This window comes from Penicillium soppii (genome assembly GCF_028829465.1).
Source record: "Penicillium soppii strain IBT 18220 chromosome Unknown utg000001l, whole genome shotgun sequence".
Classification (NCBI taxonomy): Eukaryota; Fungi; Ascomycota; class Eurotiomycetes; order Eurotiales; family Aspergillaceae; genus Penicillium; species Penicillium soppii.
This window is the reverse complement of record NW_026643231.1, coordinates 1,058,756-1,081,884: the sequence shown is the minus strand read 5'-3', so window position 1 is coordinate 1,081,884 and position 23,129 is coordinate 1,058,756. Positions and strand designations below refer to the sequence as shown.

The 23,129-nt window shown below is 46.5% G+C and overlaps 11 protein-coding genes across 11 annotated transcripts; 7 read left to right on the top strand and 4 right to left on the bottom strand.

Annotated features, from left to right (window-relative positions):
- Positions 1–296: 296 nt before the first annotated feature.
- Positions 297–3,248, bottom strand: N7529_000412 (putative DNA mismatch repair protein (Mlh3); the record flags this gene model as incomplete). Its single annotated transcript, XM_057235943.1, has 2 exons — positions 297–2,950; positions 3,002–3,248. 2 exons carry the CDS (start codon positions 3,246–3,248, stop codon positions 297–299), a joined length of 2,901 nt encoding a protein of 966 aa, XP_057102746.1.
- A 135-nt stretch (positions 3,249–3,383) lies between these two features.
- Positions 3,384–4,933, top strand: N7529_000411 (uncharacterized protein; the record flags this gene model as incomplete). The annotated part of the gene is made up of 2 exons (XM_057235942.1): positions 3,384–3,615; positions 3,666–4,933. 2 exons carry the CDS (start codon positions 3,384–3,386, stop codon positions 4,931–4,933), a joined length of 1,500 nt encoding a protein of 499 aa, XP_057102745.1.
- Positions 4,934–5,646: 713 nt separating this feature from the next.
- Positions 5,647–6,606, bottom strand: N7529_000410 (uncharacterized protein; the record flags this gene model as incomplete). Its single annotated transcript, XM_057235941.1, has 3 exons — positions 5,647–5,950; positions 6,001–6,418; positions 6,552–6,606. 3 exons carry the CDS (start codon positions 6,604–6,606, stop codon positions 5,647–5,649), a joined length of 777 nt encoding a protein of 258 aa, XP_057102744.1.
- Positions 6,607–7,243: 637 nt separating this feature from the next.
- N7529_000409 (nuclear transport factor 2 family protein) lies at positions 7,244–7,809 on the top strand (the record flags this gene model as incomplete). The annotated part of the gene is made up of 2 exons (XM_057235940.1): positions 7,244–7,368; positions 7,419–7,809. 2 exons carry the CDS (start codon positions 7,244–7,246, stop codon positions 7,807–7,809), a joined length of 516 nt encoding a protein of 171 aa, XP_057102743.1.
- A 487-nt stretch (positions 7,810–8,296) lies between these two features.
- Positions 8,297–9,058, bottom strand: N7529_000408 (glutathione S-transferase family protein; the record flags this gene model as incomplete). The annotated part of the gene is made up of 5 exons (XM_057235939.1): positions 8,297–8,640; positions 8,687–8,720; positions 8,775–8,825; positions 8,883–8,900; positions 8,954–9,058. 5 exons carry the CDS (start codon positions 9,056–9,058, stop codon positions 8,297–8,299), a joined length of 552 nt encoding a protein of 183 aa, XP_057102742.1.
- A 595-nt stretch (positions 9,059–9,653) lies between these two features.
- On the top strand, positions 9,654–10,176 carry N7529_000407 (GFA family protein; the record flags this gene model as incomplete). Its single annotated transcript, XM_057235938.1, has 3 exons — positions 9,654–9,672; positions 9,806–9,946; positions 10,004–10,176. The coding sequence occupies 3 exons, from the start codon at positions 9,654–9,656 to the stop codon at positions 10,174–10,176; spliced, it is 333 nt and encodes a 110-aa protein (XP_057102741.1).
- Positions 10,177–11,880: 1,704 nt separating this feature from the next.
- Positions 11,881–13,247, top strand: N7529_000406 (putative bZIP transcription factor (MetR); the record flags this gene model as incomplete). The annotated part of the gene is made up of 2 exons (XM_057235937.1): positions 11,881–12,166; positions 12,676–13,247. Coding segments are annotated over 2 exons (858 nt in total), but the record flags the coding sequence as incomplete, so codon positions are not given.
- Positions 13,248–13,768: 521 nt separating this feature from the next.
- On the top strand, positions 13,769–14,796 carry N7529_000405 (uncharacterized protein; the record flags this gene model as incomplete). The annotated part of the gene is made up of 2 exons (XM_057235936.1): positions 13,769–13,891; positions 13,945–14,796. The coding sequence occupies 2 exons, from the start codon at positions 13,769–13,771 to the stop codon at positions 14,794–14,796; spliced, it is 975 nt and encodes a 324-aa protein (XP_057102739.1).
- Positions 14,797–17,281: 2,485 nt separating this feature from the next.
- N7529_000404 (MFS transporter) lies at positions 17,282–19,201 on the top strand (the record flags this gene model as incomplete). Its single annotated transcript, XM_057235935.1, has 3 exons — positions 17,282–17,676; positions 17,730–18,848; positions 18,904–19,201. The coding sequence occupies 3 exons, from the start codon at positions 17,282–17,284 to the stop codon at positions 19,199–19,201; spliced, it is 1,812 nt and encodes a 603-aa protein (XP_057102738.1).
- A 2,555-nt stretch (positions 19,202–21,756) lies between these two features.
- Positions 21,757–22,154, top strand: N7529_000403 (uncharacterized protein; the record flags this gene model as incomplete). The annotated part of the gene is made up of 2 exons (XM_057235934.1): positions 21,757–21,767; positions 21,974–22,154. 2 exons carry the CDS (start codon positions 21,757–21,759, stop codon positions 22,152–22,154), a joined length of 192 nt encoding a protein of 63 aa, XP_057102737.1.
- A 52-nt stretch (positions 22,155–22,206) lies between these two features.
- On the bottom strand, positions 22,207–22,694 carry N7529_000402 (uncharacterized protein; the record flags this gene model as incomplete). Its single annotated transcript, XM_057235933.1, has 2 exons — positions 22,207–22,500; positions 22,545–22,694. 2 exons carry the CDS (start codon positions 22,692–22,694, stop codon positions 22,207–22,209), a joined length of 444 nt encoding a protein of 147 aa, XP_057102736.1.
- Between the last annotated feature and the right edge of the window lie 435 nt (positions 22,695–23,129).

Sequence of the window (23,129 nt, the reverse complement as noted above, 5' to 3'; positions counted from 1 at the left end):
TAAACTTGTGCTGGAGGGGGTAGAAGTGACATGTCACACAGATAAAAATTTCGAAACAAGCTTGAGCACCCATGTTGAACTCTCAGCGGAAGACAAGGATGCTTTTGGTGAAAGAATAGGCGATGAAGTATTTGTCATGTTCATACAATTTCTACATAACCGAATTAAGGAATGGACGATCTGTAGAATGGCCCAAAGCCCATGATGATCATCGACTTTTGTACATGTTAGCTCGAATGGCATAATTACCTAAAATGAATGCGCCCAGTCTTTCCTATATACGATGACCCACCCATCTATGTTATATAGCGCTTCCGAAACGCGTCCATGAAATTCAAATTTGTGCCATCATTTTCATCATCTGGGGATTTCGAGGGGTCCAGATCTAAGGGCAATGAGATTGCGGTGTCAGACAGAGATCGCAAATCAAGTATAGGAACCATGGAAGGCCGCCCATGGGCGCACTGGAACGGGAATGCACAGCGCGCCAACCGAGAGACTAGAGCTTGACACTCTTCGATGTTCAAAGGGTCGTTAAACATGATGGCAGTGCGACAGGCGCGAGAGTTGAGAAGATCAACGATACCCTGAGGACATCCGTTCATTTTACGAACCCAAGAACGGGAAGCGGGTAATGTAGGTTGTCTGTGTGTCAGTTCTATGTCTGACAGATCGAGGGCCTGATCGTCAGATTCGGATCCAAGCCCTTTATTTGGTTGCAATGGCTTCCTTCCATCTTCCTCACTTGACCATATCTCACGCCTCATCAAGCCAATCAAGACGTGTGGCTCGACCCGACATCGTTCAGCTATGAGTACAGGAAGGGTGTGGACCGTGACCAAAACGGTGGATCTGGTCTTGACCTCAGTATCATACTGAACACCCCAGACCGAGAAGAGAGTCGTATATTTATGGAAGAGGCTACCCTCTGTCTCAGAAACCTCAAAATTCATATGAACCTGAACAGTTCGGACTCCACCACCCGCCTCAGAAGTCCCATCAAGAGGGAAAAACATCTCTTCAAACAATTGTTCAGTTCGACATCGTTCATCCGCCGCGTGCTGGTCAATCAAGAGTAGCACACTGTCGGATTTTAGACCTGCAGAAATCTTCATCTCAGCCGTGGGGACCTTAGCCAGAATAAACTTCTTGTCGACTTGAGCTATTACTTCGGCAGTTTGGAGGCCGCGACGCCGAAGTTTTCCTCGATACTTAGCAACCTGTGCGGATTCCAAGGATCCGATTCCCTTGAAGCAGCCATGAGAATCGTTCACAGTCTGGTGATCCACAGGATCTGCGCCCAAATTCGATATGGGCATTTCTGTTCGATGGAAGGAGGGGTTGTCCCATGTTTCCAACAAACTTTCAACCCAGATGCCTTGTGTTGGATGATTATGTGGGCCATCGTCGTCATTGGCCAAACGGGGTCTCTGTATAGCCAAAGATTTTTTAGAATTCATTGTTTGACCAGTCCGAGGATTGATCAAGTAGGCCAGCTTCGTGTGTGGATCGATCCAAGTGATCAACTTGTCTGGTGATGCGTGTCCGGCCTGATGTTCTGTTCCGTTTGTTTCATCGCCAGAAACATTCATCTTCAGCGGCTTTGGAGGAAGTGTGAAATCTCGACCGTAATTCAAGCTGCCTGACTCATGTTCGTTGTGGGTAGGGAAAACCTTCTCCCCACGACTGGTATTGGAATCATCAACATTAGAGCGCCAGGGTCGATGGGTCGGATAGTGCTCTTTAAGCTCCTTTGCTGCTTTCACCCGTGACCAATTGCTGAAAATCTGACCATCATTAACAGACTGAGATCTCGGAATAGATGGCATTTTCAGCCGACTACTGAAGGCTTCTTCAGTGCTCAAATCTGAGCGAGGTGGTCGCAAGGGCCCTGGATAACTTTCGGCTGCCTTAGAGCTTTGGGAAAGTAGGCTCTGGGTTCGATCCGGCGACAACATTTGTCGCTTGGCACTGCGAGGTCGCATGTCATGTTGTTTCAAAAATTCAAAGACTAAGGCTCCAAGGACATCGACTATACGTTGGAATGACTTTTGTGATTCAGGAAGATGCTCCTGTACATCATCATCAAGTCGGAAAAGAGATCTCGTGTCGACGCGGAGATAAAACATTGGCCATTTATTGATAGGCTTTGTCCAGCTCCTTGTGCTAGCGTTACTTGGAGCTTCGTTGCGATCCACCAAACTGACGGCGTTGGAAGTAGAGCTGTAGTCAGGGAGCATTTCAAATTTGCCAAAATCGGACAGAGAAAATAGGCGGTTAATCTCGTTATAGAGAATATTGGAGTTATTGCGCGATAGCACTGGTTCCTTGCCCAAAGAGATGAACTGCAATTTTCGAGTCGGAGCAGCCTGTAGCGAGATTGATCCTCGGATCGTGAGGTCCGGAACTGATGCTGATAGTTCGTGCCAATAGCCCCAGTTGCGAGGACTGATAAGCCCGGATTGTGTGAAAATGGATCCGATGCGTTTTAGGTCGAACAAATATTCAGCAGGAGAATGTGGTTTTGGCATATAAGAGGTATCAGGTCGAACAGATATCCGTTTGGTCTTTTCCACATCGAGGAGAACCAATTTCGAAATTTGAGAATTAGCCAGCAAAAGTGACACGAGGGCATTTCTCAGATTTTCCCACTCTCGTTCTAGCTCACTCGGCTTTTGAAGAGCCAGTGCTCGACTCTTGACACGGACTGGCATATTGCCAAAAAGATCATTCACTGTCACAGATGTGCCATGATTGGCAAAACGAAGCATCTGCTGTGGCGGTGCAGGAATGAGCCGCGCTACTGGTTTTGCATGATGAAACATGATTGAATTTGGAGACTCATAATCAATATGATGAGACGTCAAAGTCAACAGAGACAAGGATGCCAAAGATGCCAAGAACAAGCCTCGATGTCCATACGAGTCACTTAGTTTCAATTTGGATGTATCTATCACATATGTTAGCAGATGTGGAAGAGTCTGGAGACCTGAGTACATACAGTGAGCTTTGCCAAGTCCTCCTGCAGCCCCGAACTCGATGGGAGGAATCCCATCGCCATCATCTTCAACTATACATCCACCACGTTTGAAATCGACAGTGATGAAGACAGTATGTGCATTGGCGTCCAAAGCATTCTTCACTAACTCCAGAATGACACCAGTCAGATGAACAATAGACGTGGATGATTTGATCTTTGCAATCACATCAGAAGGTAGTGCTTGTATTATTGGTTGAGACAAAGGCATTGATGTAGCTGTTTAGCCGGATTGTCATTCAACAAGGCATCATCAAAATCAAATGTTGAAGCTGAGAAAACCCATCAAATTGCCACTGAGCTGTATGCTTTCATTTTGATGCCTAATTCTCACTTTCAATCATCAATGAATGACTTAATTATCATGAGTGACTTGAGTGAAGTAAAGTCCCAGAGGCAAGGAAAGCACATGACGTGCACGGATAAACAGTCGCCCCGCTCGCGTTCGCTGCCTCGGCGCATTTCAACCCTTAGCGCTCTGATCCCTTGTCTGCCGTTGACCTTTTGCAAGCCAGAGTGGGTTGTGACAAGGCCTTTACAAAGCATGGCTACCACTGAAGGTCCTGCTAGGGTGCATGGTGAGTGTTGGTATTGCCCAGCTGTTGAACCCACTGCTAACACCCAAAAGCAGACCGCAATGCCCGACGTCGCCCATTCTCAACTTGGATGAAACGTCTGGCAAATCTCAAGAGCTCTTCTGACTCTACTTCGAATCGATGGTCTCACAAGCGCTACACTGGTATCAAGGGCAAGAAAGGCGACCAAGCCAATAACCCATACCCGCTCTCAGGAACAATCAATCGTCACACAGCAAGTCAGACACCGACTGAGTCATACACAGATGAACGTTATGGCGAAGATTCTCACTCAAGGAGCGATCCGTCCTTGATTTCTTCAGGATATGAAAACCCCGCCCCCCTGACAAGCGCAAAATCCGCCGCACCAACCATTTCAACCAACGGCGACGCCGCATTCTCCGAGGCCGCGTATTCAAAGGCAGGGACGGTGACAACTGGCACAGAAGGATTTAGTACACATGGAGGAGGTGAAGGCAGTACTTTCTCGTCACCTGCGCCCAGCGTCCGCTCGTTGGCCACTACCCTGACGACCGTGCACTCCGCGGCGCCCTCGACCCAATTGTACAATGCACAGAACAGCCATGGACACCACCACGGCAACTCAAACCAAGGCTCCTCGAACCAGGGCGTTCAATTCTCCCACCAATTTCCTTCAAATTCGTCTCCGGCTACAGCAGTTCCCTCACACTTGGTCCCCCAAAATCATGGCATGACCTACAGCGCAGCAATTGCGAACAATGTCTTGACCGATAACGCTTCTGTGCTTACCCTGGCGAGCTCATCTAAGCGCCGCCGCCGTAATTCTCTGGATACCAACGCATCTGTGCGCGGGTTGGCCCCATCCTCGGTTTTCGGCGGTAGCCGTGAAAGCTTGCCACTGAGTGTATTGAGTGGAAACACAGCTGAAGCATCAAATACCTCCATATTCAATGCCTCTGGTGTATTAAGCCGACCGAGCATTGTCGGTCTTGCTAGCGCCGAGCGCATTAGTGTCTATTCAGCCACTGGCGCAACACCGCTCGCAGCAACCACCGCAGAGCGGGGCAGCCTGTACACCAAACAAACTGCTGGTGAAGCGACAAGTATTCGCAGTGGCGCACAATCCCACAGCCGCAATGATAGCACCGCTGCCAGTACTGCAGGAGGTGTGAGTAGTCCTCTTGCCATGACTGGTCGCATCAGCCGCAGGAGCTCCGGCTGGGGCGAAATCACTGGCGAGGAAGACAACAACGAGGAGAAGCCGGACGAGAAGAAGGGTGAGGAAGACCTCGGAGCCAATTATGAAAACGGTACTCTCGATGAGACACCGAAGAAATAATTTCACTACACACCTCGCATCCTCTTGCACGATTGAAAGGCAAGGTTTGCTTGAATGAAGTTACGCATGGAACAGTTCGGAAATATGAGCGAAGTAACAGCGATCCTTTTTTACATAATGACTTGATGCATGGAACTCGAGGATTTGGTTATTCTTAATGGTATGGTGGCGTTTAAGGCTGGAACTTTCGATACCCTATGCGGTATGCACAAACTTGTTTCTACTTCCCAAATTCATATTACATGGTTGCAGCTCCAGATGTCTCGTACTAGGTACTTGTAAGACTCTGACCATGTACGCTCTGCCAAAATGAGACCATTCATGGGTGTCAAATGATCATAGACATATCATACTGGTATACAAACCAGGCGTGTTGATATTGCCACTAATGTTCTGGATCCACCGATTGAATCTATATTGCGATTGAACTCTAAGAACCCATTCGAAACAGCTCAGCAAGCGTTTCGTTCGTGGTAGATGGACAATCCTGTTTTCTGTGGGCGAATCCGCGCATAAAACAACAAGCACCCAAGATAGCCGCAGCCCTTCACACTGACAAGAACCCAAGTCGGACCAGGAATAATGTTAAAAACTATCAATCAATCATGAAGAGCCTGACTCAACAAAATTTCGAATATGGCTTCCTCCATGATTGCAGCGAATCTGCCAAAACGTTAGTATGCAACCACACAATAAATAACAACACCACCTAATCACCCTTGACACTTGATATTGGGCCTCATAGCATTCTCCAACTTTTTCAGCTTTTCACGCGTTAACCGCAGGAACTTGTCGTGATCTCTGATCCGATTCCACGCCTGCACAGGAGTAATGTATCCATCGAGATCTAGCCTGCCTGCCATCTCGAATAGCTGTTGGAATACCTCGGCTGAAACCTCCCACCGGGTATCCGTGGCGAGAGTTGAGGGTGCGTATTGAAGCAAAGTGCCCTGCATAGACAATGCATGGCCGCTAGGCTGTGCGAACTGGGTATGTGAGAGACATGGTCGCTCCAATCTAGCCAGTCGATCAGCATGAAGTCGTCGATAATATAGCTAGAAACTTACGACAATACGAAATCAACTCCCATCTGGAAGCATTCTTGATCGGATAAGGAGGAAATTCCTCTGTCTATTTCGACCGTGTTTTCCACGTTGTTCCGTTTGCTCTTGTCGATATAATTGTTGGAAGGACTGGAAGCTGACCAGTTGAGGGGACTCGAGATAGACGACCGAACTTGCTGACTCGATGGTTGATTTATCGTTTGCATAGTCTCATTCGCATGGGAATTGCCGTAACAAGGAAGATATTGAGAAGGCAATTCAACCCGAAGACTTTGTAAGGAACCATGGTCTCCAATCACGGTTACCTTTGCTAAGTACGACTTCGGGGTTAACAGTGCCTGTGGAAGAGAGATTGAATGCTCAGCAATGATGTCCCGGAGGATACCATTGTCCCGATGAACCTCTTGGAGCGCATCGGTGGCTGTAATAAGATTGTATAACAGGTGGACTTCCTCTTCTAGAGATTGTATATACTTTTCGTTCTTGTCACGATGCTTTCTGGCAGGATAGATACATCAGTGGGGATGAAAGGATCTAGAAATCTTCTCGCTCACCTTTGTGCTTGTCTAACTTGTTCGCGTCGTTTATAGTATGTCGCTTTTGGGCCATTTGCTTTATGCGAACCCCCTGGCATGAACATTTAGCTCCATTATCCAATAAAATGCTCTTGGCGTTGCTTTGGTTTTATGATTCAACCTTCAACGCCCTTGAGCATTCGGCCAGCCGGAGCAATGTCCCGTCGGTTGGCATCGGTGTTCATAGAGGCGATTCTCATCTTGTGAGATGTGAAGTGAGAACATAAACCCCAATGCTGTCGCACTGTCACATCTCCCATGGTAATACCAAACTTCAAATTCCCGCCGAAACAAGGTATTCTTGGTTACTTTCTTACCTTGAGGTCTGGATTTTGGTGGAATGTCCATTGCTCCGATTTTTGAATCTTCGGCCGGCTTAACACGTATGTCTAAGCGAAGCGTGAAGGAAATTTCTCCACGTATTTGATCTTTGAGTCATCGACTGAGAATATGTAAAAAGTCAGGAAGATTGTGGGTACAATATCAGATCATTGTTTCCCGAGTTACGGAAGAGTTGACAGTTGACAGGTCTTCGGGGCGGACGGCGGTGTACTGGTGCCCGCTAAACCGGCACGAGGTGCGTATATATCCGCTGCAACTAACTCACTAGTTTCATTGTCTTGGCTTGGACTATGAATTGGAGCGGTTGCCACATATTTTCAATCCATTAAATGCCAATCTCCGCACACAAATCACATCGCACTGTGTACGGAACTATGGCAACACTAAAACCGCCTTTCACCTTCGAGTCGGCAACGAGCAAGGTTAAAGCCGCCCAGAACCTGTGGAACACTCGGTGAGTTTATTGGATAGCTCATATCTCTGTCCTTTGCTCATCCATTCCAGAAATCCTGAGCAGATAGCCAGGGCTTACACCGCAGACTGCATCTGGCGCAACCGTACTTCATTTCTACGCGGCACAGAGGATATCATAAAATTCCTGACCGCAAAATGGAATAGAGAGAAATCATACCGGTTACGGAAAGAGCTATTTTCCTTTACCGATAATCGCATCGCCGTGCAGTTCTGGTATGAGTTCCAGGACGCCGAAAATGGAAATAGATGGACGAGATGTTACGGTCTGGAGGATTGGACCTTTGACAAGGATGGGAAAATGGAAAAGCGGATGATGTCTGGCAATGATTTGATTTTGGGACCGGATGGAGATGGATCTGGACGGTGGTTCGTTGATGGGGTTGATGTTGATGAGGCGCAAATCGGGCCTGAGCATTGGTGATGTTGGCCCCCAAACTCGCCGTCATCGCGCATCGACATCTCCGAATAATTCTCTTGTGTTGACTCAACAATGAATACTTGAATTCCATTGCTTAAGCAAAATTTAGTATCGGTCATTTTCACTGAAAATTATTTGCTCATACGTTGCTAGCACAGAATTTGCTAATATTGCCTATGAATTCAATAACTTGATACTCAAATAATGGCCTGACCATGACTCGTAGCTATCCCAACAAGACTATGTTGCTCATTCCGAAGAAACGTACCATTGAACTCAACGTACTTGTCGAGGTCCTAGCACGTAAGGAGTTAGCAAAGCTAGAAAAAACCATTATTCCCACGGAATACTAACACTGGTGGTATTAACAACGCTCTCCCTCTTCTCCAACTCCTCAGCCCACTCCTTCCAAGCAGAAATATCCTCACGTTTGAATCCGCGATGATCACGAGCGATGAAATCTCTTACTGCCCAAGGAGCAATAGTAGCATCAACTAAACCAAACGTGGGTCCAAAAAGAGAAAGGTCCCTTCCGCAACGAGGATATAGTTGTCAAGGCGACTTTCAACTCCCTCAATGCGACCTTTGTCTTTTCGGGCTCGTCCGGTTGAGCCTGTAGCAAATGGAAGAATGCGGGAACTACCGTTTCATTGATGTAAGCTATCCACTGGAATGCCGTGGACCGGGCTTTTTCCTCTGCAGGGAGGAGCCAGATTATCGATGCGTTGCGGGAGACCCAGTACGTATTCTCGAGATAATTGTTGATCCTGGTTGAATCGTGAATCGTCATGCCTTTGTCTTGGATGGCGGGTACTGTTCCATTTGGACTTATCGCTGGCTGTTGTCAGAATATGTTTTCTGGAACGGGTTGAATGCTTACCTAGGAACTCGGGCTCTTTGAGGTATGGATTAACCTTTAATCTTACTGTCAGTGGCGATAAGACATTAGGGACTTTTGGGGTATTTACTTCGAGGTATGTGTATGGAATGCTCTTTTCTTCCAGAACAATCCAGCTCCTCTGGGGATAACGTGAGATTTAAAGGGCGTGTGTGAGTATTGGGTTGACGCTACGTACTTGGGTAAAAGGACAGAACTGTAAGGTCAACCAGCGATTAAACACTACTAGGTATTTGAGAGAAGTTGTACCCATCCAGCCCAGAAAATCAACTTTTGTTCATCCTCATGAGCCTTGACGGTTCTTGCCGCCGCTCCCGTCGCAACAGGATGGAAGATCGGACCTTTGTTTGCCATTTGTGCAAGTTGAAGTGAAAGGAATACCAGAAGGTGAACTGTGAAATTTCCGCTTTGCTGTTAACAAAGTGGAGATCAGAGGTTGCTTGAACCTACCAGGCAGCGCAGATGATTGTCTGTTATTAATTGTTGAAAGCTGGTGGGCCAACGGTGTCTAACGTAGAACCAGGTTCCCATCACAGTTGCATATCATCCGTAGTGAGATGCTACAAGTTGCACGGTGGTCAGCGTGAACGGTTCGTACGTAATGCTGACTTGTGTTACCGTGGTCGTATCAGCCCGCAGAATGATTCCAAAGCCACCTTCCTAAATGTTTACTTCCCCACCACCCCACATAGTCTCTATGGCTTCAGAAACTCGGTGTTAGATACATATGTACTCTTTGAATTGATTCCTCATCATCCGAAAACATATGGAATCATTCCAGTTGGAATCATTTTGTACACAAAAGTCGCTTTCACCGAACGAATTTACGAGCAGAGATAAATATCAAGTCTTTTCCAGCATGTAGACTCTCCTCAATTTCAAAGCCATCTTGCAATTGTCCGTCTCACAACATCTTCAACACGCCAAAAAAGAAATCCGCTCGTTCAAAATGCCTGGATCAGGAAGCTGTGCGTGCGGCAAAATTGCCTTCGAATACACTGGCAAGTGAACCATCCAACATGAGCTGTCTTTAGTACTGAATTCACTAACAATCTCAAAATATAGGAGAACCAGCTTTAACCGCCCTATGCCATTGCATAGACTGTCAGAAGTTTAGCGGCAGCGCATTCTCTTCCAACGTCGCTGTCCCAACAGCAAACTTCACTCTGCACGGGACTCCCAAGTCCTGGTCACGAATCGGGCTCTGTTCCGGAAAGGAAAATGTGCAGTTCTTTTGTGATGGTAGGTCGACATTTTAGAGATATGGGCTCTACTAGCTAGGTTCGCTGATAGTACTAGAATGTGGCAGCAGCCTATTTTCCCGCCCGGAGGCTATGCCTGGAACTACTTTGATCAAGACGGGCAGTCTCATTGATACCGATATCAAGATTATGGCGGAACTGTTTGTTTCGAGACGGCGTGGGTATGTGGGTGCTGTTGAAAGCGCTAAGCAGGCTACGGAGATGCTTTAGTGTACATTTTAGGGAGGTGAAAGGGGTTCTCCTTGGATTGTAGGGGTAGTGGGGGTTGATAGTGATGTATAGAAAAAGATCTATAGTTGGGATAGAAAGAAAAATATGTTCACAGTAAAGAGGTGTTTCGTTGTATGCGGCAATAAATCGCCAATCGCAATTAAAGGCTTCGGATTAAACAGAATCAGCACATGTATCTATTTCTCATAAGATAAAGTCCATAGCGGAACTAAATCCAAATCAATACGTGCAATGTATGCCCAAGTGCGGGTTTTCTAACGTTGTATGGAGAATGAGTCCATTGTGGAGCCACTAACAAAATGATTCCTACCTACAGTACAGTACATACATTAGTTACGTTGTAGGTACGTTCTAATTTGCGTACCCACTGCTGAAACGATGGCATGTTGTTATGATTATTGATTCCTAAAAATTCGCTCATATATATTCTATAAAATCAACGCACACAATATATACATGTACACTCGTTGAAGCTGCACATGGTTTTCTCAAAGATAAGGACGCTAAACCCTTTCCGGTCAATCGGCAACGGTCCCGGCAGAACCCTTGAACAAGTCTGTGCTCTCGATGTATAGATCTGGGCATACAATCACTATTGTATAAGTACTATCTAATAAGGAATAAATGACTAGGATTGTTAGATTTATGATCTGTAACAAAGAAGCAGATCCCCGCACTCTCTAACCTCGTACAGGGTAGGATTTCCACAACCTCGTTATATAGAGAGTGGAACAAGTTGATTAATAATTCAGAGCGAACTCGGAAAGCAAGGAACGATTAAGAACACGATTGAGAAAATTACAAGAAATGATTTCACGATGATTTGATTGTGGTGGTTCCTGACTTTCCCAATTAGGTGTGCTTACTGACCGGTTCACCAATCACCGTTGAGACCCGTTTCGGGGGGGCGAATTCGGTGTTTGCTGGCAGCCGCGTTTGTCGAGAATAATTGAAATTATAAGTTGATGTCCTCATAATTCAAGACAAAGAGCAAAATAGAAACATTGAAAAATGCGTGATTCATGCAGACTTCATATCATACAAAATGGGAAAATGTACTCCGTAAGTGGGATGTTCATTACATTTACCCTAAATTAAAGAAAGACGAACGTGGGACCCCCAATTAAACTCGGCGGGCTCCGATCCTCGGTCGTTGATCATTTATTTTTTTTGAATACCCTGAATGAATACTGGGAAGGGGGAGAAAGATAGGGTAAATGGGAATATGACAAGAAATGAATAGAGTGATTTTGAATAGAGCCACAGAATGAACAATTGAAGAACAAAAGGAAGTAGAACAGTATAATCAATAGAATCGATAGAATCGTTATTGGGGATCGGGAGCCTTTGGAGGCAAATCGGGGGATTAATCATCACCCCCTCCGGGCTTCCCCCACCGAAACGTTCAAAGAAAAAACCCACTTGTGGCCCCAAGTCCTACTCTCCAGATTCTATCTCCATCCTACAACTCACCATCCGAATTTCACGGTTTGATCACAAATCGTTCATCGACTCGAATCCGCGTCGATATCCTATCCAACTGAATCCGCAACGAGCCGCATTCGGCATCCGACCTACGAATTGAGTCAACGTCACTGAACCTGCGCAACGCGCATTACTTCTATTTCACTGCAGTCAAATCGGATAACAGTTCCAGAGTTTAGTCTCAACTGATCCAACGACATGGCCAGCTACAATGGGCGTCGCGCGCCCAACTTCTCGCAGTACATCGATGACTTGAATGCGATTCCTTCGCCCTACGACCAGGCTCTGCAGCAGCAACAGCAGCAGCAGCAGACTTCATACAACCTCGATACTGAGCTCGCTTTGTTCACCAACACTGAGTTCTTCGATTTCGATAAGTTCAACGACCTCGGTCTGCCTACTTTCGACTCTGTCGATGAGAAGCCTCATTCTGTGAGCCAGTCTCCCCATACTGCGGACAACTTTTTGGATTTCTTGAACAATGGTGAGTGACTGTTGATTCCCGGTGGTTTCTGGTTGGATGGTTGGAGTTCTAGCTGCATCAGTAGCTGCATGAGTTTTCCCCTGATCACACCATAACTTTGATGTCCGTCGGCATGACCATGAGACCAATTGTCTACAATCTTGACTGGTTTCATTGGTGGCCTTGCTGAGCTCGTCATCCCTGCCTGATACATTTTCTTGGCGTGATATTGCATTTTTGTGCGCTTCGTGCGCTTCAAACTTGATATCATGTCAAAATTTCTTTTCATCCCAACTTTTCCCTTTCATGCCATATTTTCCCATATGCTTTGACCTCCCAAAATCTGCCCTGCACATCAGCCCCAAGCAAAGTTTTCATTTAAAATTTGATTGTGGCTGTCGTGAATTCTCTCCGCTATTACGCCATTCCACGTGATCAGGAAACATGAAAAACACTCGGAACTCAACCACCCTTCAGAACATCGGTGGTGGATACTTGCAAATTGGATGAACGCTAATGGCTTTTTACAGAGGGCTTGAACTCCATCCCTGACTACCAGCCCGAGCTGAACCAGAATGCCCAGGTGCCCATGCACAATGCGCATTACGCGGTTCCCCCCGTGCCTGCGCCGGTCACTAGCCATCAGGCCCCCATTCAGCCCGCTCCAATCAGCGTTCCAAAGGTCACTCCGGCCCCACCCGCCCACTCGATGTCGCCGCCCACTCAGGTGACCGGCATGAAGCGCAAAAACTCTGCCAAGTCGACTCAGGAGAGTGCCGAGGAGGCTGGTCGCCACATGGCGGAGGAGGACAAGCGTCGCCGCAACACTGCTGCCAGTGCTCGTTTCCGTGTCAAGAAGAAGCAGCGTGAGGCTGCTCTCGAGCAGACTGTCAAGGAGACCACTCACAAGAATGATATTCTTGAGGCGCGTGTATCCCAGCTCGAGCTTGAGAACCACTGGCTCCGTGGCTTGATCATGGAGAAGAACGGTGCGGATGAGCAGTCTGAGCAGGATATCTCTGATATGTTCAAGAAGTTCCTTGCTTCACAGAAGGCCGATACTTCAAGTACTTCTGACTTGAAGCACGGTGTGGGTACCACTGCGTAAGCTGATAGCTACAAGATCCAAAAAAAGCGCAAAAAAAGCAAAAAAAAAAGAATCGAGCCCCAGTCTTCATTGATTTCCCTGCTACTCTGTTCTGCTGCTTAGTGGTGACTTGGGGGTTCTCCCTTCATCACCTTTGCTTTCATGTTCATAATGTTTCTGTTTCCCAGCGATCGCGCTTTTATTGGTAGCAGCCAGAGCTTCAGATTTATTTCTGCCGGCCCGGGGGTGGTGGATGAGCGATGATTCCAATTCAACAGTTTTCTCGGTTTTACTGGTTTATCCAACAAAATAGATGTGCCCACGTTTAATCCTCTATATCCTCAAATCTTCATCAGTAGCCCACAGACTAAACAAACTCGATCTGATTGATCTAATCTATATTCAAAGATCTATAGCTAACTTGTATTTAAACCCATCTTGGCATTAATAACAGCTCCAGATAAAATGTCTTGGCACATCACTCCACCACCCTCCACATTCAAATCCGCAATTCCAACTCAAACCCCTGCTATAAAATGCTAGACTTCCTAAAACGCGCTCTGCGCAATCCAACTCCAAAATTATACGGCCTTGACCATGCCGTCCTCAACATCCAGCTGCCACCACAGACAATGTGGATGAACATGGGGTATTGGGAGGTAAGTCAACCCAACAAAACAGATATCCAATCAGCATTCCAACCATATCCCAGCACACGAATGACTTCCCAGAAGCATGCGAAGCTCTCCTAGACCAAGTCTTGAAAATCGCCCTCTCAAAAGAGACAATGCCCATCAAAATCCTAGATGTCGGCTGCGGTTGTGGCGATCAATCACTACATCTACTCAAAACCCTGAGCCACCAAACAACCAAGCCTCAAGCACCAAATTCAGATCAGAATATTCGACACCGCTCCATCAAACAAAAGCCTCAGTCTCTCCCAGCTTTAACCTCATATATCGGCATAACACTGGAGCCGGCGCAAGCCGACCTCGCAGAACGTCGAATCAAACAAAGCGAAAACGCCTCAATCCCAGCAAAAGTTTTCTGCGCAGATGCATCCCTCCCCACAAACTGGCCGGCAGAGCTTTCCTCTCTCACAGAATCTGCCTCAACAGACTCACAGTCAGAATCAACCTGGCTCTTAGCTCTAGATACAATGTACCATTTCCGACCCTCACGAATCCCCCTCCTCACCCACGCAGTGAATCTAAAGGCATCATTTATGGCCTTTGATCTTCTCCTCGGCGATAATGTTCGCTGGTGGGAGAAACTGATTCTGAGAATTGTGTGCTTGGGGACGAATGCGCCGTTTGGGAATTTCGTTACTGAGAATCAGTATTTGGATATGCTTGTTGGGGTTGGGTATGCGCGGGAGGAGATTGAGGTGCGGGATGTTAGTCGGTTTGTCTTTGGGGGTTTGGCGGGGTTTATTGAGGAAAGAGTTAGGGTTGGGAGGGATTATGGGTTGAGTCTCGGGAAGTATAAAGTTGCGAGGTGGGTTTTCGCGTGGTGGGCTACTCGAGGGGTTGTTAGGGGGGCTGTTGTTGTTGCTAGGAGGTAGGTTTTGGACTGTATATTAATTGTTTCGGTAAGAATTGGACATTTCGATAAGATCGTCAGGTTTGAAAGTTTACATTGGGGAACTTGCTTTCTTATGGGATCATTGCTTTTGTCATCCATCTCTCAACCACCCCTCTATCTCTGATCCAGGTCTTGAATGCTCAAAATCAAAGCAATGTTCCTCGCAATATGGCCGATCCCTAACAAAATGGAACACGAATACAATTTGGAGGATCAAAAAATTGACATCCCAAATGAAATCCACCATCATTCTGCATTGCATAGTAAAAGTGACCCCAGATATGCACTTTTCAACTTTTGGTAAAAGGGCATTCTTCACACCTGAATTGGAATTTGGTGAGCTCCTTGGATTTCATAGTTGACTGAATGGGTAGAGAATGAAGACGAACAAGTCTGCTAATGTCGTCTTCCAGACCTTACTGCCGCGGTATAATTGTCATTATCAAGGTTGTGTTCCCTCACAAAACCCAGAATTTTAACAGTGATATTGAAAAGATCTTCCATAGTGAACTCCCCGGGGGACCCTATTCACTCAATTTCCTTCAATCTATTCTCAATGTAGCAATTCAAACTGGGAATTCGAATGAGCTCGTCGAGTAGGCAGGTTATTCCTGCCCAGAGTGTCAACATGGCTCCCAGTTCAATGGCGCTGAGCAGCTTCTGACGACCTGAATAAATGAATTCAATGATAGTGCTATAGTCATCATGACGATGTCGCGAGATATCAAGGAATGCACCATGCATCGCTGCCTTTGCTTCAATCTTAATGAGACATTTCAGCCCGTTCATGAAGTCATCAGCAATTTTGTGGGCTTATCGCAAGCATTTAGCAGCCCCACGAAATCAGGATCCACGCTACTGAGTAGCCATAGTCTCACTTGCAGCGAGCAATAATACCAGTTCGTGCTTTGAGCATCGATGCGTGCTGGTTTAAGTAGCGAGCTAATGAGGTGTTGAAGGTTAGCAATGGAGGGTTACCTTGACCTGGGCGTGCCAAATCTCCCAGTTATCGCCCCCTAAGGCTGGTGTGATTTGAAACAGGGCGCTTGAACCACTCGCCAGCAGACCTATCTCTTGAGAAGTCGGGATTCCCAATCCCCCTGTGCCCAAACACATATTCATCCAGTCGATCTCGGCTTCTTCTTGGGGTTGTTGACCATGGGCTTGCTGAGAGACTTGCTTCACTCCCTTAATTTGGGGATAGCGAAGACAGAATGATGATGAAAAATGTGCTTTCTACGGCACAACAACGATGATGAAGTTGCTAGGAAAAGAGCGAGATGTTTAATCAATAGACTTGGTGGGCTTCCTGGTGGAAAGACTAAAATCAATGGTCAATATTCGTGCAGGGCCTCATGACATGATGAAACTATGAAGTTTACTGAAAGCATGCACGCAGGGAACAGATCCATCTATGATGGAATGCCTATATACGAGAGCACATGGAGATGGCAAACAATGCAGACGAAGGGTGCATATTTATGAAAGCAGACAAAAGATGTATACCCATCAAAATAAGCTATATTGTGTTATAGGATATAGTTATGTCTAGGTATTTTAGATAGTCACTAATAGTGCAATCAATAAAGCGCCGGCAAAAAGGGTGACCCACTCGCTTTTCGCCGGTAGCTGTGGAGTATCCTGGTTACCAATTAACAATAATGGCGGGGAGCCTTGATGACCTATATACCTGCAATTTATTGCAAAAGATACTGAGATCTATGAAAGAAATACCCTTATATGGAAATTTATCACATCTACCTTTTGCTAAAGAGTTCATGACGATTGTACTCACGTATGCTTCAAAATGTACACACCGTTGTATACACCAAGCTCTCATCATGGCCCATTGCCAATACAAGTATGCCTACTAAAGTATCGCACATATACAAAGTAGAAAACATCATATTAAGCTTGTTTTTGAATCAACAAGGTACCTAGGTACCTCGTATAAGTCGCCACGAGGCTTTTCAAGACTTTGACGTTCGCTGAATCATGGTGACGTAATGATGTTGTTGATTGCTGCCTAAGGCATAAATAGAAAAATTAACTATCTGATTGCCACTTTCGACACTGGGAGACATTCTAATGCTGTGACTGTCCAATATCTGTAGCCTTATCATGAATTGCACTTCGTCTGTATATCTATTCATAATTCCATCATTGCGAAGCACGTTGCATTCCAAAATCTCGGCAGTTCGGCATCCAACGCCGAAGCCGCGAGGCTGTGGGTCTAAAACGGCTAGTCGGATCATGTTGCTTTCGGCCCTCCTTTTTTTATAAGCCACTAGTCGCTCAAGAAAGGGCAAAAAAAGTCTTTTCCAATTTCAAGCACCTCCATATTTCAGGCCCCTGCCCACGTTCCTCACGCTGCAAGTTGTACCTCAACGGTGAAAAGCAGCTGCAAGCCAAGACAGGATCTGCACGATCTACCTGGAACCAGTAGAGCGGTCACCATAGGCAATATGGCCGATCTGGCGTCGCATGGCGAGAAACCCAGGAATTCGGTCGAACCCGAAAGACCAAATACCTCTGGCTCGTACGGATCATCGACTGGCTCGAGCAGCTCTTTTGAATATGACCCCCAGGTCCACCGACTGCAATCGCGAAATACCGAACTCGACCTCGAACGCCGTCAAACTAGTGCTTCCCGCGCATTGAGCAGGACAGAGACACAGCGCGCTCAGCATGCCCTTACCGTTGGTGAGAGTCTTACGTCGAGACCTTCACGGAAGCCTTTACCAGCGTTCGGTGGTGGTAAGCCTTACCCGCCGCCTCTGCCCGCGCGCGAGGACTATGTTGTAGAATTCGATGGGCCCGATGACCCCCTGTATCCGTTGAATTGGCCCGTGAAGAGAAAGTAAGTTCTTTCTCTGAGACCGCTTATGTTGTATAACCTAACCACTTTTCTAGAGTCATTATCAGTGCTATCCTCGCATTCACTAGTATTTGCTCGACTTTTGACTCCGCCATTTTCAGCGCCTCATCTAGTCACGTCGCGAACCATTTTGGTGTCGGCCTTGAAGTCGCCATTCTATCTAGTTCTCTCTATATCATCGGTTATGCCTCCGGTCCCCTCATCTGGGCGCCTCTCTCCGAACTTCAGGGCCGTCGCCTCCCTATTGTTATCGCCATGTTCGGTTTCGGCATTTTTAATATCGCTGTTGCAGTCGCTAAGGACTTACAAACTCTCATGATCTGCCGTTTCTTCTGCGGTATTTTCGGCAGTTGTCCGCTTGCCGTTGTGGCGGCTGTGTTCTCTGATATCTGGGATAATCGTAGTCGTGGTACTGCCATTGCCTGTTTCTCCGGCACTGTCTTCCTGGGCCCACTCCTTGCGCCTTTCATTGGTGGTTTCATCAACATGTCCTATCTCGGTTGGCGCTGGACTGCCTATATACCTGCCTTCATGGGATTCGCTGCGTTCCTGTTGAATGTTTTCGTTCTGCAAGAATCGTACCCGCCTGTTGTTCTTGTTGCGAAGGCAGCAGAGCTTCGTCGTAGGACAAAGAACTGGGGCATCCACGCGAAGCAGGAAGAAATTGAAGTAGATCTTCGTGAACTGATTGTCAACAATTTCTCCCGCCCGCTCAAGCTATTGTTCAATGAACCGTTGATTCTGGCTGTTACACTTTATCTCAGCTTTATCTACGGTTTGCTTTACTGCTTCTTGACGGCGTACACTCTGGTCTTCCAGGGAGTTTATGGCATGAATGCTGGCGTTGGGGGTCTTCCCTTGTTTGGTATGGTCGTTGGTCTATTCATTGCTGCGTCATACATCATCATCTCAAGCAGATGGTACAACAAGAAACTCGACGCCAATGGCGGTGTCCCTATTCCCGAATGGCGTCTTCCTCCCGTGATGGTCGGTGGAGCTCTTTTCGCTGCTGGCCTTTTCTGGTTTGGCTGGACCGGCTTCAACGGCTCTATCCACTGGATTGTGCCAACATTGAGTGGTCTTTTCACCGGCTTCGGTCTTTTGATCATCTTCATTCAGTTGTTCAACTATCTGATTGATACATATCTCATGTTGTAAGTTATAACCCAGTGTCCTCAACAAGTGATGCGTTGTCTAACCCATACTTAGCGCTGCCTCGGCTATTGCCGCAAACACCTTTTGCCGATCAATGGTAGCAGCCAGTTTCCCGCTCTTCTCCCGTCAGATGTTCAACCATATGGGCATTCAGTGGGCTTCTACACTCCTTGGCTGCGTGGCGGCCGTGTTGGTTCCCATTCCTGTTGGGTTCTACTTCTTTGGCAGGAGGCTGAGAATGAAGAGCAAGTTTGCGCCTTTCTATGAAGCTGTTCAGGAAGGACATTCTGGTGAAGACGATGCCCGTGCTGAGGAGACTGTTGGTGAGCCACAACAGTCTCAGCACCAGTGAACATATGAGTGCTCTTGTACATAATCATATTCCCATTAGGGATACATAATGTTTAAAAAGTGAATATTTAGCGCCTATGTTTGTGATATGTCTATCTCTCGTCGAGCTTCTGGTCTTACCGTTGCCACAAGCCTGGCCTGTTACAAGAAAATCATCGATGTCGTAGGACGTTAATATTCAGGAACTTCAAACAAAACTCAACTCGCAAACTAAAATCAACTATCACGGTCTAAAACAGAAATCAGAAAGATGAAGCAATAATCTCAACCCCCATCTTCCAGCTCGTCTAAATAACAGTCTCATTCCTATATCCCCTCCACCCCTCGCCCTACTACTGATATCCCTGTTTTACTGGAAACAATGAGCGATGGATTGTTTGGCTCAAATTATAGCCACCCCGTTGGACATCCGCGTCTTGGCAAGTGCGGGCTAAGCCTGCCTGTTCATAAATCAAGGACGCACTATAGCCTACGCACCGTATCACCTGCCCGACCTAGGCTTTGAGAAAGATCACCTACTTTATGCCCTTCTGCTGATCAAGAGCTTTGAATCGATGTGGTAAGCCTCATCTGGCGTTATACGATCGGGCTTTTCAATTCTGTTTCCGATCTCTGGATACTAGACCGGTCAAGCCCTAGTGAGTGTGGAATTTTGATTGTTCGGGCTCCGCATTAGGGGTCTATACAGAATTAGACTGCTCTTGTTGGGGCTGATACAAAATACCATGGTGTCGAGCTTGGAGCTCCCATTGTTCCAGTCCGTTTAGCGCCCTGTTCTATTCCAGGTGACAGACGTAGTAGCCTAAGCTTCACAAGGTATATACGCAAAGTCCAATTGGTGTTTTATGTGACTTTGAAACAGCTATGGTCGACTCTTTCGAAGTTAAATCTGCTGAGTAAAAATGGCAGAATATCCAGCAGCTAAGCTTCTTCTAGAAACTTTGGCGACATGTCATTTGGATATGCTTCTCAGGACTTTCTGTATGTTCTTCCATATGTCATTCTCAAGCCTTTTTCCATACATCTTGTTTTAGGCCTTTCCTTGACTCATGAACATATAGTGGCTACCTTCTTCTTTAAATCATTGTATTGAAAGGTAAGCCTTTTGAAATAAGTTGTTTCCAGCTTTTTTGGACGCACGTAGTCAGTTCTTGATTCACTGTTGAAAGTGAACTAGAAAGAGTCTTCAAATAGCTTCTTAAGAAAGATGCAAAAAGTTCTGTATGGATAGAAGTATAGTATGACGCTATCTAGGTAGGGGATAGTTGAAAGTATCTGTAGGTTTTCAGGACAGAAATAAGCTAGGCATGTAGGCTGAGATATTATATCTGAACTTGACTTCTGTATAATCTACGTGATATAGCCTGTTACTACCATCCCCAAGACGTACATTACACTCATCAAAAAGCTGCGGGTCAATCTTATCGCTTAAACCGGCGCTGTTCAGTAATATTAATATTTCTAGAAAAGTATCACTTCCTTCCAGTAATGTCGAGCTCTATATATGTTGGTGACACCAAGCCCCTCGCGGGAGGTTCCGTCTCTAAGTCGGGTTGCATGCCAGTGTTCCCTGCTACTGTGACATTTAGCCAAGATTTTAGTGAAATCATGTACTTACCAATTTTGAACACATACTTTTTACTAGAGACAAGACTAGAAGCAAACAAGTCGAATGTGTCCACTGCAAGTTTCGTCCATTTCCATTATACATTGACTCACACCATTATGAAGACCTCCGATGGGATCTCCTCAACCTTGGAAAGAACAATACACCTAGTGCCTATGGCATGAATGTTGTAAACAGCCCATATAGACCTTTTGTAACATCTTGGGTAGCACACACGCTCAATAAGTCTCGATTGTACTTCTCGGTCCCCCACACACCACTTCAGCGAGAGAATGATGCGGCGTCTCGTATCAATTGCGCGATATAAGGCCTATCATATTCTTCTCTTCTATCTGCCCTATGTTTCGTTCATCTAACGTCTCAAAGTCGAGTGCCTGACTAACGGTAGTGCTGATATCGTCGATCAATATCCAATTTTGCCATCTTTACAGATGTTTCCATTGCTGTTTTTAGGTCAGACCTTTCTTGCTTACTGTGGTAGGTATATTAGATTCTCACCTTATATCAGGGATACTACTTTCTCTATTCCAGCATGTCAAAACTACTCTCTTGAACGCTACCAATGTTACCTCACTCGATATCGTCCCACAGCGTAATAGTATTTTCTGTGTGCCATGGGTTTCTACTGTGAGTTCAATATGGTGACCAATGATTCATATATATAGCTGTGCAATGGTAGCTGACAGTTATATATCACCGAATAGTGCGAGAGAGGGCTACAATGCTGTTTCTTCTTGTGTACAGATACAGAGACGAACACTGGAAATTGTGGGGATTGTGGTGCAGCTGTAAGCCATTGCTACATTCCTTTCATTGGTCTCTCATCTCTAATTTATCATACTTATAGTGTGTGCTTGGCCCATCACCGGCCTGTTGTAACGGAGTATGTACGGATCTGAACTCCAGCGTTAGCAATTGCGGGGCATGTGATGCATCAGTGGTATGTCTTCGTTATGTCTCCAATTGCATACATTCAAGTCTGACAAGTCCGTTCTGGATAGTGCACTGGGACTAAACCAGCCTGCTGTTCGAGTGCATGTACTGATCTCAACAGCAATATCAATAACTGTGGTGCATGCAGTAATAGGGTATTGAGTGACCCCAGTGAACATTCCCCAGCCACAGTCTTGCTAAAATACTTTGCAGTGTTCTGGAGCTACACCATCCTGCTGTTCTGGAACATGCAAAGATCTCAGCAGCGACCCTCTTAACTGCGGCGCTTGTGGAGCCCTCCCCTGCCTGGGACTTGATCCTGCCTGTTGCTCGGGTTCATGCACAGATCTTTCCACTAGTGTCAGCAATTGCGGATCTTGCAACCACGGTGTAAGTCAGCTCCTCCCCACTGCTACTGAGCCCCCATACTCATCGGTTATAACAAACTAGTGTACGGGCACCAGACCAGCATGTTGTGGTGGTACCTGCATAGATCTCAGCGTAGACTTGGGACACTGCGGCTCGTGCACAGCTCTCCCATGCGTAGGGCTGAATCCGGCGTGCTGTAATGGCGCGTGCACAGATCTCTCCACAGACGTCAACCACTGTGGTTCTTGCTCGAAGACGCCGTGTGTTGGTGTTAAACCAGCTTGTTGTTCCGGGACATGTGTGGATTTGAATTCGGATGCTAATCGCTGTGGCTCTTGTCTTGCTTTACCGTGCACTGGCACCCAGCCGGACTGTTGTGATGGCCAATGTACGGAATTGGCGACGAATTTGCAACATTGTGGTTCTTGCAGTGCGGCACCTTGTACGGGTGTGTTGCCTGCTTGTTGTGGTGGGACCTGCAAGGATCTGACGACTGATGTGAATCACTGCGGATCGTGTAATACAGCTGTATGTCCTTTTTCGTTTCCTCTTCTATTGGTCGCATTCTATCTGTGTGTTGAGATGCTAACTTGCTTTCATAGTGTGATTTCGGGCCGGGAGGCGGAGGCTGTGTTGCAGGTCAATGTATCACATGTCCCATAAGCCAGCCATTCTGTCAATCTTCGACCACATGTGTAAGCTCATAAATGTTACGTATGGTTGTTGCTTTGGCTGACCCAATAAGTGTTCACCGGGCTTCACGTGTATCAATAGTGGCCCACTTCCTGGATGCTGCGGACCTTTGAACACCTGTCCACCGGTCTCCAATCATCTGGGCGATCCTATTTGTGTAAGTTGTGCATGGAGCTTGTCTAATTCGGCTTTCTGACTTGTACATACAGTGCCCATTGCCATGCAGTCTAATCCTCGTTCATCTCGTTTGCATAGGGTTCTGAGCTGGACTTCATGGAGGCATGGTGAGGGAGAAGGAGAGGAGAGA